This window comes from Conger conger, chromosome 1, assembly GCF_963514075.1.
Source record: "Conger conger chromosome 1, fConCon1.1, whole genome shotgun sequence".
Classification (NCBI taxonomy): domain Eukaryota; kingdom Metazoa; phylum Chordata; class Actinopteri; order Anguilliformes; family Congridae; genus Conger; species Conger conger.
This window is the reverse complement of record NC_083760.1, coordinates 49,925,726-49,938,458: the sequence shown is the minus strand read 5'-3', so window position 1 is coordinate 49,938,458 and position 12,733 is coordinate 49,925,726. Positions and strand designations below refer to the sequence as shown.

At 40.8% G+C, this 12,733-nt stretch overlaps 1 protein-coding gene across 2 annotated transcripts; it reads left to right on the top strand.

Moving 5' to 3' along the window:
* The first annotated feature begins 4,692 nt into the window (after positions 1 to 4,692).
* Positions 4,693 to 9,846, top strand: znf706 (zinc finger protein 706). Of its 2 annotated transcripts, none has more exons than XM_061218627.1 (3): positions 4,693 to 4,980; positions 7,109 to 7,245; positions 8,333 to 9,846. In XM_061218627.1, the coding sequence occupies exons 2-3, from the start codon at positions 7,111 to 7,113 to the stop codon at positions 8,426 to 8,428; spliced, it is 231 nt and encodes a 76-aa protein (XP_061074611.1). In that variant the 5' UTR covers positions 4,693 to 4,980; positions 7,109 to 7,110; the 3' UTR covers positions 8,429 to 9,846. The 2 variants fall into 2 exon arrangements, with proteins under 2 accessions (XP_061074611.1, XP_061074603.1); XM_061218619.1 differs by having other exon boundaries at positions 4,712 to 4,980; positions 7,099 to 7,245.
* Positions 9,847 to 12,733: the final 2,887 nt, after the last annotated feature.

Sequence of the window (12,733 nt, the reverse complement as noted above, 5' to 3'; positions counted from 1 at the left end):
TAGAAGATGTTCGGAACCACCAGGACTCTTCCTAGAACTGGCCTCCCGTCTAAACTGAGCAATCGGGGGAGAAGGGCCTTAGTCAGGGAGGTGACCAAGAACCCGATGGTCACTCTGTCAGAGCTCCAGCGTTCCTCTGTGGAGAGAGGAGAACCTTCCAGAAGGACAACCATCTCTGCAGCAATCCACCAATCAGGCCTGTATGGTAGAGTGGCCAGACGGAAGCCACTCCTTAGTAAAAGGCACATAGCAGCCTGCCTGGAGTTTGCCAAAAGGCACCTGAAGGGACTCTCAGACCATGAGAAACAAAATTCTCTGGTCTGATGAGACAAAGATTGAACTCTTTGGCTTGAATGCCAGGCGTCATGTTTGGAGGAAACCAGGCACTGCTCATCACCTGGCCAATACCATCCCTACAGTGAAGCATGGTGGTGGCAGCATCATGCTGTGGGGATGTTTTTCAGTGGCAGGAACTGGGAGACTAGTCAGGATTGAGGGAAAGATGAATGCAGCAATGTACAGAGACATCCTGGATGAAAACCTGCTCCAGAGAGCTCTTGACCTCAGACTGGGACGATGGTTCATCTTTCAGCAGGACAACGACCCTAAGCACACAGCCAAGATATCAAAGGAGTGGCTTCAGGACAACTCTGTGAATGTCCTTGAGTGGCCCAGCCAGAGCCCAGACTTGAATCCGATTGAACATCTCTGGAGAGATCTGAAAATGGCTGTGCACCGACGCTCCCCATCCAACCTGATGGAGCTTGAGAGGTGCTGCAAAGAGGAATGGGCGAAACTGCCCAAAGATAGGTGTGCCAAGCTTGTGGCATCATATTCAAAAAGACTTGAGGCTGTAATTGCTGCCAAAGGTGCATCAACAAAGTATTGAGCAAAGGCTGTGAATACTTTCTTAGTTTTAATAATAAATTTGCAAAAATTTCAAAAACACTTCTTTCATGTTGTCATTGTGTAGAATTTTGAGGAAAAAAATGAATTTATTCCATTTTGGAATAAGGCTGTAACATAACAAAATGTGGGAAAAGTGAAGCGCTGTGAATACTTTCCGGATGCACTGTAAAATTGCACAACACTGTTCCAAAAAAATCAGCAAAAAAATAATTTAATGTAAATCAAATGTTAAATGTTCACACATAGTTGGAATATCTCCCTTCCAGAGAATCTCTGCTTGAAAAATGTTGATTCAACATTTTAGGTTTATCAAGTTGAAAATAATCTAATTTGTTGTTGTAGAAATGTTTTATTCGATATGTTAACTTTTATTTGCAAACATGATTTTAGTTGAATATGATCTCTAAATCTGATGTGGCGAGCATGTTGTTTCACATGCTTACTGCAACATTAGAGTGATTTCAAACACAAAATAAACCAGTACAACACGTGACACCTTTTACTTAATTTCTTTGATGGCTCAAGTGTAGGCTCAAGGGGTTTCTTCTCACAGTGCAGCAGACTGAGGTATTTAACTGTCAAAATGTACAACATTTTCGCATGAAAAAGGGGAAGTTTTGACCCTACATGTTTGCAGTCCCCGTACCACAACTTCCCAAAATTCAGCGGAAACCACTGGAATCTGTATTCTCTATTGTGAATTAATTGTTACAAAGACTGGTGCACAAAAACAAACAGAACATATTAATAAAGGTGCTGTGAATAAATCAGACTACCCCCCGCCCTCCAAACTGCATTTCCATATACCAGGGCTCCCTTTCCTTACAAGTCCCAATTTAACCCTTGCACTGCCTTGCTGTGCACCACGTCGTTCTGTGCATCAGCCAGGGTAGAATCATTCTCCCGGCACCCCCCAAACCCAGGTGGTGCCCCACATTGGTGCACGGAGAAGGTGCACAGAAGGTTCATTTTTCGCCCCAGCCCCTTAGAGAGCCTGTCCACACTACGAGGCACCAAGATTTTCGGTCCCATTTTGCTTCAGAAATGCCTATAGAATTAGTAACTGTAAATTAGTTACTATTCCATTATATTAGTAATTGTAATGTTTTAGGACACCCAAATAGACTAATGTATTAATCAATAATGACTGATTACCATGTGAAGCATTTCACTGATTTTGTCTCAAAGTGTAATGTTGCCTATATTATTGCCTTCAATGTGTTTTTTAAAAATAATATATCATTGATTTTGGTGCAGGCACAAACCATGTTAAACAGAGTCAAATTATCATCACCATTTCTGTCTTCTTAAGTAAAAAAGCAACATTGTTGAACTGTCGGTGTATTTTTAAAACAATCTATTGTAATTTTATATATTTCCTTGTTAAATCGCCTGTTAAAGTGAACCCAGACATTAATTTTGCTTTTTAGGCCTAGTATTTGTGTGTGGAATTATAATTACATTGCTGGCCCAACGTTTGACCTCCCTACTTTGCCAGTGTAATGCACAAGGCATGACCATGTGCTTGGTACCTGATTTTGGTTACACAAGCATCAGAAATGTTTGCACAATGATTACCCTATTTAACTATCGTCTCAATGTGAGAGAAGGACAAGTTACAAAGCAGCTGCCAGATCTACGTTGTTAAGCATGAGAACATCTACAGATGCCCAAGCAAATGTAAATAAACCACAGTTGAAGTTATTTTCTCAGTTCTACAACTATTTTGTTGCATTGGTCTCAACAATGTTGGATCTCAGAAGACATCTCAGGAAAACCATTGTCAGTTCATGGACCTCAGACGATATCTCAGTAAAACGTCCATCAGTCTACGAAAACATCCATGGGTGTATTGAAAACGGCACTTGGTTTATGGAAAATGGCTCTCGGTTGAAGGAAAACATCCCTTGATCTATGGAAAACATCCCTCGGTCTATGGAAAACGGCCCTCAGTTTATGGAAAACAGCTCTCGGTTGAAGGAAAACGACTCTCGGTTGAAGAAAAATATCCCTTAATATATGGAAAAAGTTCCTTGGTCTCTGATAAAGGTCTCTCTGTCTATCGAAAATGGCCTTTGATCTCAGAATATATGAATAACAAAAGCACTTAATTTAACCAGCCAGTGACTACATCAGTAGCCGCGTTGGCTAGCTAGCTAGCTCACCTTAGCCACGTTAATGTTATTGTAGCAGTGGCTATTCTGTGTAGATTCAATAGAATATCTTTACATGGTGACGGTGACTGAGAACAGGAGAATAATGTACTGCAATCATATAGTCTTCATGTACATAGATTTTTAAATGATATAAGCAGGCTATAAAAAATATTACAGTTTTTTACAATTGGTTATACCCATCTCCCAGAACTGAGTACGCTTTTTCAAAACTCTTAACACAGGTAGCACAACAGCAGTTTATGTGGACTAAACTGTGTACCATTTTTCATTGCTTTGACACAAAATGCATTCAATGACATCTTTCAAAATTCATGAATTCTTTTCTCACTCAAAGACAACCACCAGCAAAACTCTACGTATCTACAGCACTTTTTGCACATCTTTACATACTTTTGAAAAAACATACTTTTCGAAACTGTAAAACTTGATTTCAAACATAGCTGTACATCCCTTCACTACATTAACATGATGTCACATTATTAAAAAAGGGTTATAGAAAATGTTGCTAGAGTCCGACTGTGGTATGCTTAGTCAATTTACAGTGTATTCATATCAACTATGAGTACAAGTGAATGGATCAATGATATCAATGATGCTCTACTGACTCCCTGGAAATGGTGTTTCAGTGATATGAAATGATATGATATGACATAGGGGTGTTGTGAAAACCAGGCATCCTCCACTTCTCAGAAATTATATTGTGATAAAGATATGATATAATTTATATAAATAAATCCCAATTGCTTGGTGAAAGCAATGGAGGGATAGTGTCACATATATCAAATAAGCGTCATTGAAAATGTGGCTGGGGTTCAACTGTGCAGTACCTGGGAGAAATGCATACAACGTGACACTATTCCTGCATATTGGAGGGTCCCATCTTTTCAAAACACTCCCATGTCATTGAGACAATATGTACAGGGGAAGCAGTAGAGCTTGACGTGCTTTCAGCTGTAAATTCATTCTGTACTAATACACTCTCATTCACCTTGCCAAATCACATTTTATGAATGTACCTAGCTACATTTGCATGATGTTTATTTGATTTAAATTGCACAGATTGTGTTACAGAGCTTCCACAGGGTGGTTGATGTGATGCATTTTTAATTAATCTCATTTTAAAAATTCTTAAAAGTAATGGGAGCATTTCATTTTTATTTATCAACTTTAAACTTTCCTTGATGTTACTGTGCCAATTTAAATTATAGAAAAAATGGAAAAAGGAAGACATTATTTACAACCATTTACTATAAAGATTTTTTTTTTTACTATAAAGACAATACTATTATTATTCTAAAAGAAAATGAATAATTTAACGATGACTATGTTCAAAATGTACGGCGCAAGTTGTAACCTGTAAGTTATTGGGCCTATTTTATTTTATTTATTTTATTTTAAAAGCAGGAAGGTTAAGAAATGTTTCAGAAAAATGTACTTGGATTATAGGCCATCTTAATTCCATTATATAACGCTGGTTTTATTGTTGGGACTTTTATTTTGAAATGTTCGACCTTCGCGAAAATCCTTATTGTCGCTAGCTTCACACTGCAGAAAGAAACAGTTCTAAAAGTCTTTAAAAGCACCCAGTGGTTTCAGTACAAATCCCGTCTCACGTTTATTAAGAAAGATATATTGCCCCACCACTCGGTGTTATATAACACGAGCGAGAGTGTGCTCATTCAGGAAAAGAGGCAGGGACGCCGTACATATTTCCTCTCGTACAATAAAGTCATTCGCTACCTCAGACGTCTTTTTGGGCCGTGTGCAGAAGCTTGGTTGCAAGCAGTGACAGACGTGCGGAGTACAGTGTTTGTGTGGGAGAGGGAGCAGAAGTGAACAAGCGGGCACTTATCAATTCCATACACATTTTTGTTGTTTTGGTTAGATTCGACAGGTAAGTATAATTTATAATACGCATATCGTTATTGACTATATGGTAGCGTTTGGTATGCAAGATAATGTGATTCGGACGCAGCAACACTTTTTTTAATCAAGGGGGCGATTGAAACACAGCGATTTATTGTTCGATCCAGTGCTACATTCGTAACCACGTACTTACCACATACAGTCGTTTGTCACAGTTACAATTCTTAGGGCATATGTTGTTGTGATGAAATGTTTATTGGAATGTTGGATGATCTTAGGAGTTGCACCAGGCGTGGAACCCGCCTGCTGACTAGCGGTTAAGTTATTTGCTGAAGTGCGGCATGTTAGATTGTGAACTTGGTAGTTAGCGTTTCTTAAAGTCGTTTAATATTTTCTAAATGGTTGTTCTGTAAATGTCGGGAATGGAATCTTGTTTGAACATTTTTTAGCGAGTTAACAGCTTCAAGGCACTTTTCGCTGTTCGGCGTGGTAGATCGCCACATGTTCCCGGTCGTATCGTATCGATAGACTCAGATTATATTTCGACTCAAAATAACCATGTACATGTTTAAATATAGATGACTAGGTAAGTTGCTCGTATGAAAACTAGATATATTTTGTCTGTAAGGGAATGTGATTTATATCATGTAATATTACGACACAATATATTTACCGGGTATCTACTGCTTAGTTTACTGCCCATCAGTCAAACTCTTTAAGAATTTGCATGCGGATGGCTACGTGATTTGCAGGGTACAGACTGTCCGTAGATGGCTATACGAGGGTAGAATCAAATTCACTTCGTTAGCTTTATAGCTGGGGTTGGATGTGCATGTGCCAAGCATGGCCGCTGTTTGCTGACCTTTCTCTTAAAGTGCTTCCTTCCTTCCTTTGTCGTCATTGCACGATTAGCTCTTGGAAGGTTTCATTAAGTGGTCAGGCATAGGTTGTAGTAAGGACAAAAATAAGATATTGCCGTGAGATTTTTGAACACAGAGCCAGAAAAACAAATAAACTTATGTTGGCCAATGTCTACATTGCCGTTTTATAACCATTTGAAGAATGGATGTTTTGGAGTGTTTTAAAACTCGTAAGTCAGTGTTCTAGAACTCCGTTGCTTTCAGTTACTAATAGTGATTGAAGTAGCACTTTTATACTAACCATGAATTGCCCATGTGTGGTTTTTAGTAATGGTCTTTTACACATACGTTTTAAATTATGTACTAGAATATCAGGTGAAATTTGGGTTATTGAATCAAGTGCACATTTGGAAAATAAAACTTGAAAAGCTTACGTATTGATTTTCGACCGGCTCCCATGTATATTAGCCTGTTCAACCTACAGCAGCTGTACACAGAACATGTGGTGTGCACCAGGACTTATTTCACACATTCAAAAGTGACCTAATTTTGGCCACCATCTGCTGCCTTTTTCACATTCTTGGTGTTGGCCTCATTAAGGAAAATTTAACTAATTGCTTTCTGTGAAAGCTCAAAATAACTGAATAACCTAATTTCTCGGCCGGCTTTGCCAAACCATTGTGCGAAATTACACCATTTCCTAAAAAGTAAGTCACTGAAATGCACTCAGTCTCTCACATACACTATAATCTATAGAGAGTCTATAGTCTATTGGTGGACATTACACTGACTATAAGGTAGACCAGTATTTTAAATGCATGTTTTGAAATATATCTTTACACATTTATTTAATATGAACACTTTTCTCTATGGTATACATACCTGTGAGACCTACATGACAAGTTAGCAGGTCAGACTGTCGGGTAGATATTGACTTGGCAGCCATTTATGTAAGTCAACTGCTGTGTGCGTGTGAACCCAGACTGTGACCCCATTGTGTGTCTCCTGTCTTTGGCTCATCGGCAACAAAAGGACCTGGGCCAGCAGAGCCCCTTTGATCCCCTGTGCAGCCTGGCCTCTGCATCCTGGTATGCGTCTGCCAGCTGTCTCTCGGGTTTTACTGTGGACTCTCAGTCTGTGCAGCAGCCCCAACATTGCTTATTCGGTGGTCTGCCTGCCACTGTAGGTCCCAGACAGAGTTTTGAGGCTGCTCTGGAGATGGTGCAGTGCCTTTCGGATGAAGCTTTGACCCAGCTGCTGTGCTTCTTTTTTCTCATTTTGGGCAGCCTGTCTTAGTCATGGCCCGCGGGCACCAGAAGATCCAGTCCCAGCAGAAGAACGCAAAGAAGCAGGCAGAGGCGAAGAAGAGCAAAGCGCACGACCAGAAGGCTGCTGCCAAGGTTGCCCTGGTGTTCACCTGTGCAGTGTGCCGGGTAAGCAGCTCTCGCGGTCACTCTGAATGGGTGTGGTGGGGGTCGGGGGAAAGGACAAGGGCCATGTGGTGTAGGAATGGACCAATATATCTGTAGAGAATCATAATCAGCCTGCACCGATATATCGGTAGAGAATCGGAATCGCCTGGTTTGAGCTTTAAAATGCACAATTGGCCGATTGTATTTTCTACGATAGATAATTGGAACCGATTGTGTAATCAGCTAGAAAAAATATGAGGCAAGTGTTTAAATTGGTTGATTACCTGTGTAGGCATATCTGAAAATCGGCATCGACATATATGGGTCTGGAAAAATCTGAGATCGGTATCAGCCATAAAAAAAAAAACACATAGGTGCATCCCTAATGTGGAGTAACGGGAATATACATTGTTAGGAGTTGGTTTACTCATATATTGGTGTACATCAACAGACTAAAAAATGTCTATTTATTGCCGCAATATGGTCAATCTGCTTTTCACTTCATCGGTATTGCCCCATTTATTGGGCACCTTTTTTGTACTATTTTTTTCTACCTGGAGTCTTTCTGAAGTAAATTTGAATGCAACCAGATTATAGTCTAGACACGTCGTTTCTTGTCTAGCCTTGTCTGGTAGCAGGAAAACTGCTTGTTTCATAATGAGGATATGAGGCTGATGTTGTAACAGGAAGCATCTTTTTATTTTTTATTTTTTATTCATTCTTAGTTGGTAGAGGTACTCCTGACTCCCTATTCCCAGGTAATGTAAACCAAGGGATATATATGGGTAGATTAGTTTAAATACACTATCGTTGGTTTCTATTGATTGTACCCTGGAAACTTGTAGAGAACCCTCACTAAAATGGAATATATTTAAAAGTTTAAATCAACACGTAACAGTAAATGTACAAATGATTGCTGCTTTCAGACAATGGAGGTTTGTGAAATACACTATCAATTTAAGTCTATATATTTAGCAGTTTATTCCATTTCCGTGAGGGAAAGCTGCAAGACGATGTTCATGGATTTCCCCTGCTGAAAACCAGGTCCAGCACTGACAGTGGAAACTACGTGTTGTCATAATATCTAACCCATGACTTTTCTTATCAGACGCAAATGCCAGACCCGAAGACTTTCAAGCAACACTTTGAGAGCAAACACCCCAAGTCGCCCTTGCCCCCAGAGCTTGTGGATGTGGAGGCTTGAGCGGGCGAGGCTGCGCTCTGTGCAGAGTCTCAGGGTGCTGGTAAGAACCCACAGTTTCAGGACAAGCGTGCTGTTCGTGAGCTTGACTGGAGTTTCTCTCACAGGCAGCAATGCACACTTAACACTGACACCAACTTGCCATAAGGATTGCCTGGATCTCCATTTCTTTAGTTTTTTTGTTTTTTTTTGGTGGGGGGGTGGATTTGAGGGGCAAAAATTAGTAGAATAATAAGTTGTTTAACAACCTTTCATTCAGTTATATTTTGAAACCAAGGCCCTTTGTTTTGAAGTGAAGAAAGATGGTACTTCAAAAGGAAATAAAGTTGTTTTTGTTCTTATTAATTTATCATTTTGTTGTAACCGTCATGTTATCAGGGTTAATTCAGAACAAAAAATAAAAGGAGTGTTGTTACTTGGTATCATTTCAGTGCGGTTCTGTAATGTTTTTCTGAATGACTCGTATGTGAAGATTTTTGTGGGAAATATTTGTTTTTGTCCGTATGTAAGGGCCTTTACAGTGCCCGGCGGTAGTATTATGTACGAAAGCTTTTATAATGCCCTGAGAAATATTAGCCATGCATTTATTCATCGGATGGTGGTATGCTCCCCGGTGAGGATAATGTTTCTATTTTACGCACCACTTATATTTAACATCCAAGCATCAATGTGCACTTGGTGAATTACATGAGTTACGGTCACATAGAAATAGTTGCATAAACAGAACTTTAATTTATATATATATGTATCATTTATATTTAAATTCACAAAGTTCTGATTGATTCAAGTTCAAAGGTTGATTTTATACATTTTTATCCCAGTAGTATTGAGCATCCTTGTATTCTTTTCTGATCATATTTTCTCCCATGTTCATTTGCTATTGTGTCATTTGCTTATAAAATATTAGTGTGATTTCTGGTTTAAGAAAAAAATCTAAACCGCAAAAAAGCTTCCCATCGTCTAAAAGATGAATGGAGCCACCTTCTTTGGCTTCTCTTCTCCCATTTTTTTTTCCACTAAAAAAATGATTTATCATTGATTTACTACTACCAGAACTGTAAAAGCATTCCTACGGTATGCGGTTTGCGACTTTCAGGAAGAAAAGGTTGTTCTTTCCCTCGTTTATGAATGTGTTGTAGTGTATGTAGGTGGCCCTGTGGTGCACCCTGTTGGACTGAGCTGTAGTTTTTTGCTGCTAAGTAGCTGTTGGTGTGTCACTATTGAGCTTCTCAAAAGTGCTAACGGAGGGGTGATTGGAGTAAATTAAGAATCAGCCTATTTATAATCCTCTGCTGTAATGAACCACTGGTGTAATGAGACTGGTCTTTTTTCAGCTAAATTTTTACTCTTTACTGTAATTTCAGCTGTGCCCCTATGATGTAATATAACATTTTAATAAAGTATTACTTTGGTTAATAGTCTAGCGTGTTGGGATGTTTTGTTTCAGAAAATACATTAGTTAAATGGAAAAAGATTGCCAAAATACTCAAATATATTTATTTCTTGTTTTTATTAACTGTAGAATATAGAAATTGGTCTATTCAACTCGATTAGTCTGGGTTTTCATCATTTGTTTTCATTTGATTCATTTTCTTTTTTTTTTTTCCTAAATTGGTTTCAGATTTTTTGTTTTTTTCCTAAATTGGTTTCAGAATTTTCTTTCTTCTATTTTCTGTGAATTTTGTTAGCCAATTGTACCCTATTTATTTCAGTTGCCCATGTGTATATTGAGGAAACACTGCTACAACTGTCCCCTGGCAGCTGGAAAGAGAACAATATGCCGCCTTCAAGCCGCATGGCCTCATCAGGGGCGCTCGTGCGCAGCAAATGTCCCCGTTAAGTCACTCCCACCACCCTCAGAGCAGCAGCCCAATCATGTGCCGGCCATATTCAGATCTGCCAGGTTCAGATCTGGCAACCACCCCTTTCCTAATGTGTCTATACACTAATTCGACCTACATGCAACAACCGTGTATAGAGGCCTCTATCTTACCTGCCCCAGGGCCTGGACTATACACAGACAACCACACATACACAAGTACGGGAACTAGTTCTGGTTTTAACACACATAAGTTGTAGCTGAATGAGTGAGGGACATCTGAGTGGCAGCAAACACACAGCTTACATCTAGCAGAGGAGGGATTGGTAGTGGCGGGATCATGATGATTGACAGGACATACAGCGAATGGAATGGTGATTGGCCACCTGCAGAGTAAAAATGGAGGGAAAAACAGGGAACGCAAGACCAGAAGCCAGGTTGTCTGTTTCCAAACATACGTGTGTCAAATATTCAAGGACCTGTTGGCTGTTTAGCCAGCACCGCTGCTCTGGTGGGAGAATGTGGCACAAAGTAAAACTCCATAGCTGCCATGATGTGTTCATAACACCGGAAGTGGGGAGTATCATCACTAGGCTGCTGCCAGATGGAGAGACTGGCTCTCTTGGCTGAGGTCAGTCTCCCTGTCTGATTCCAGCTGGGTCTCATTGATGCCTGCCGGAAAGAGTAGGAGATGATGACAACCCCCGCTCCACCAGCGTACACAAACGCACACATGCTCCCCCACGCCACCTACACCATTTGGAAGACAAACTTTCTTTACAGAATCCAAAGGCTTCTAGTGCAAAGCTACTGTAGCTACTGCTGCTGCAGAACTAGTTGGTCAAATTGGGCGATTTTCATGGTCTGTGATTTTGTATAGCAGAAGATTTTGTTCTCTGCTCAAAAAAAGATATGGTCCTTAAAGCTGTCTCTTACTGAGCTTGTCTGTTCCCTGTAGCCTAGAACCTGCTAGTTCAGTCCTGAGTGAGGCATTAGGCAAATATGGCCCGGTGGCCTAGATTGGGAGGAGGCAACTGACTTTGTACTCCTGAGGTTCATGCCAAATGCCTGCAGCTAACTTGTTTTTCAGTCCGTCTCTCCTTTGGATAGCAGCTGCTATCCTGTGGTGGAGAACAAGTGCTCAGCTGCAATTCTCCTGTGGAATTTCTCCTGTGTAGAATCAAAAGCATGCTACAAAAGTGGTGAAAAAACGAATGCTTCTTTTTAGGTGTCATAAAACGACTGTGTATTTCAGTCAATTCTGGTCATTGTTCCATTTTGTATTTTGCTCTGTGTATGCACACAGTAACAGGAAGGAATATTCATCAATTTCATCATTTCATTATTTTTATATACGATATGTCAATGGATGTGGAGTCATGTCCCATTGATAGTACTGTTGGGCACCTGATCACATGCGGGTAAATAAAGACCCCAGATATTGATGACATTTAACATGATGTATAACACGGGAGAATTAGTTTATTTCAACATTAAAGAGCAACATGATTAAATTAAATTATGTATTATATTTGCTATAGTAAAATGGCAACAGTTTAATTAGTTACATATACTGTACAATGATAAGTTATCGACATAAGGTTTATTTTCCAACATATGTTGTGTGCTTTATTCATGATTCAATGGAACCAACAAATTACAGGAAAAGAATCAAGGGGCGCTCGTATGCAGCGAACCTCCCCGCCGAGTACCTCCCTCCACCCTCAGAGCGGCAGCCCAATCATGCTCCCTCGTCCTGCTCCCTCATGCTGCTCCCTCATGCTGCTCCCTCGTCCTGCTCCCTCATGCTGCTCCCTCGTCCTGCTCCCTCATGTTGCTCCCTCGTCCTGCTCCCTCATGCTGCTCCCTCGTCCTGCTCCCTCATGCTGCTCCCTCGTCCTGCTCCCTCGTCCTGCTCCCTCGTCCTGCTCCCTCACGCTGCTCCCTCGTCCTGCTCCCTCATGCTGCTCCCTCGTCCTGCTCCCTCATGTTGCTCCCTCGTCCTGCTCCCTCACGCTGCTCCCTCGTCCTGCTCCCTCATGCTGCTCCCTCGTCCTGCTCCCTCATGCTGCTCCCTCGTCCTGCTCCCTCGTCCTGCTCCCTCACGCTGCTCCCTCGTCCTGCTCCCTCATGCTGCTCCCTCACGCTGCTCCCTCCTCCTGCTCCCTCATGCGCCGGCCATACTCAGATCTGGCAGGACTGATGCGCAAACCCCGTTCCTCGGTGTGTGCAACTGCATCGAACAAAGGTTCATGGGTTATGTGAAGATAAATTATTGTCAGTCCAGCTCTAATTGTCCTGTGGTCCCACATGTCCAATATCCTTTAGGCCTACCCTACAGGATCCCATTTTCAGTGTCAGTTTCATCATTAAGCCATGAGAAATAGTGCTCAAGTGCCAGACTCAAAAATTAAGTAAAATGTTATTGCCAATTTTATTTACAATAAATGTAAGTGGTGCCAATAATTCTGACACCTATGGTTTTCAGA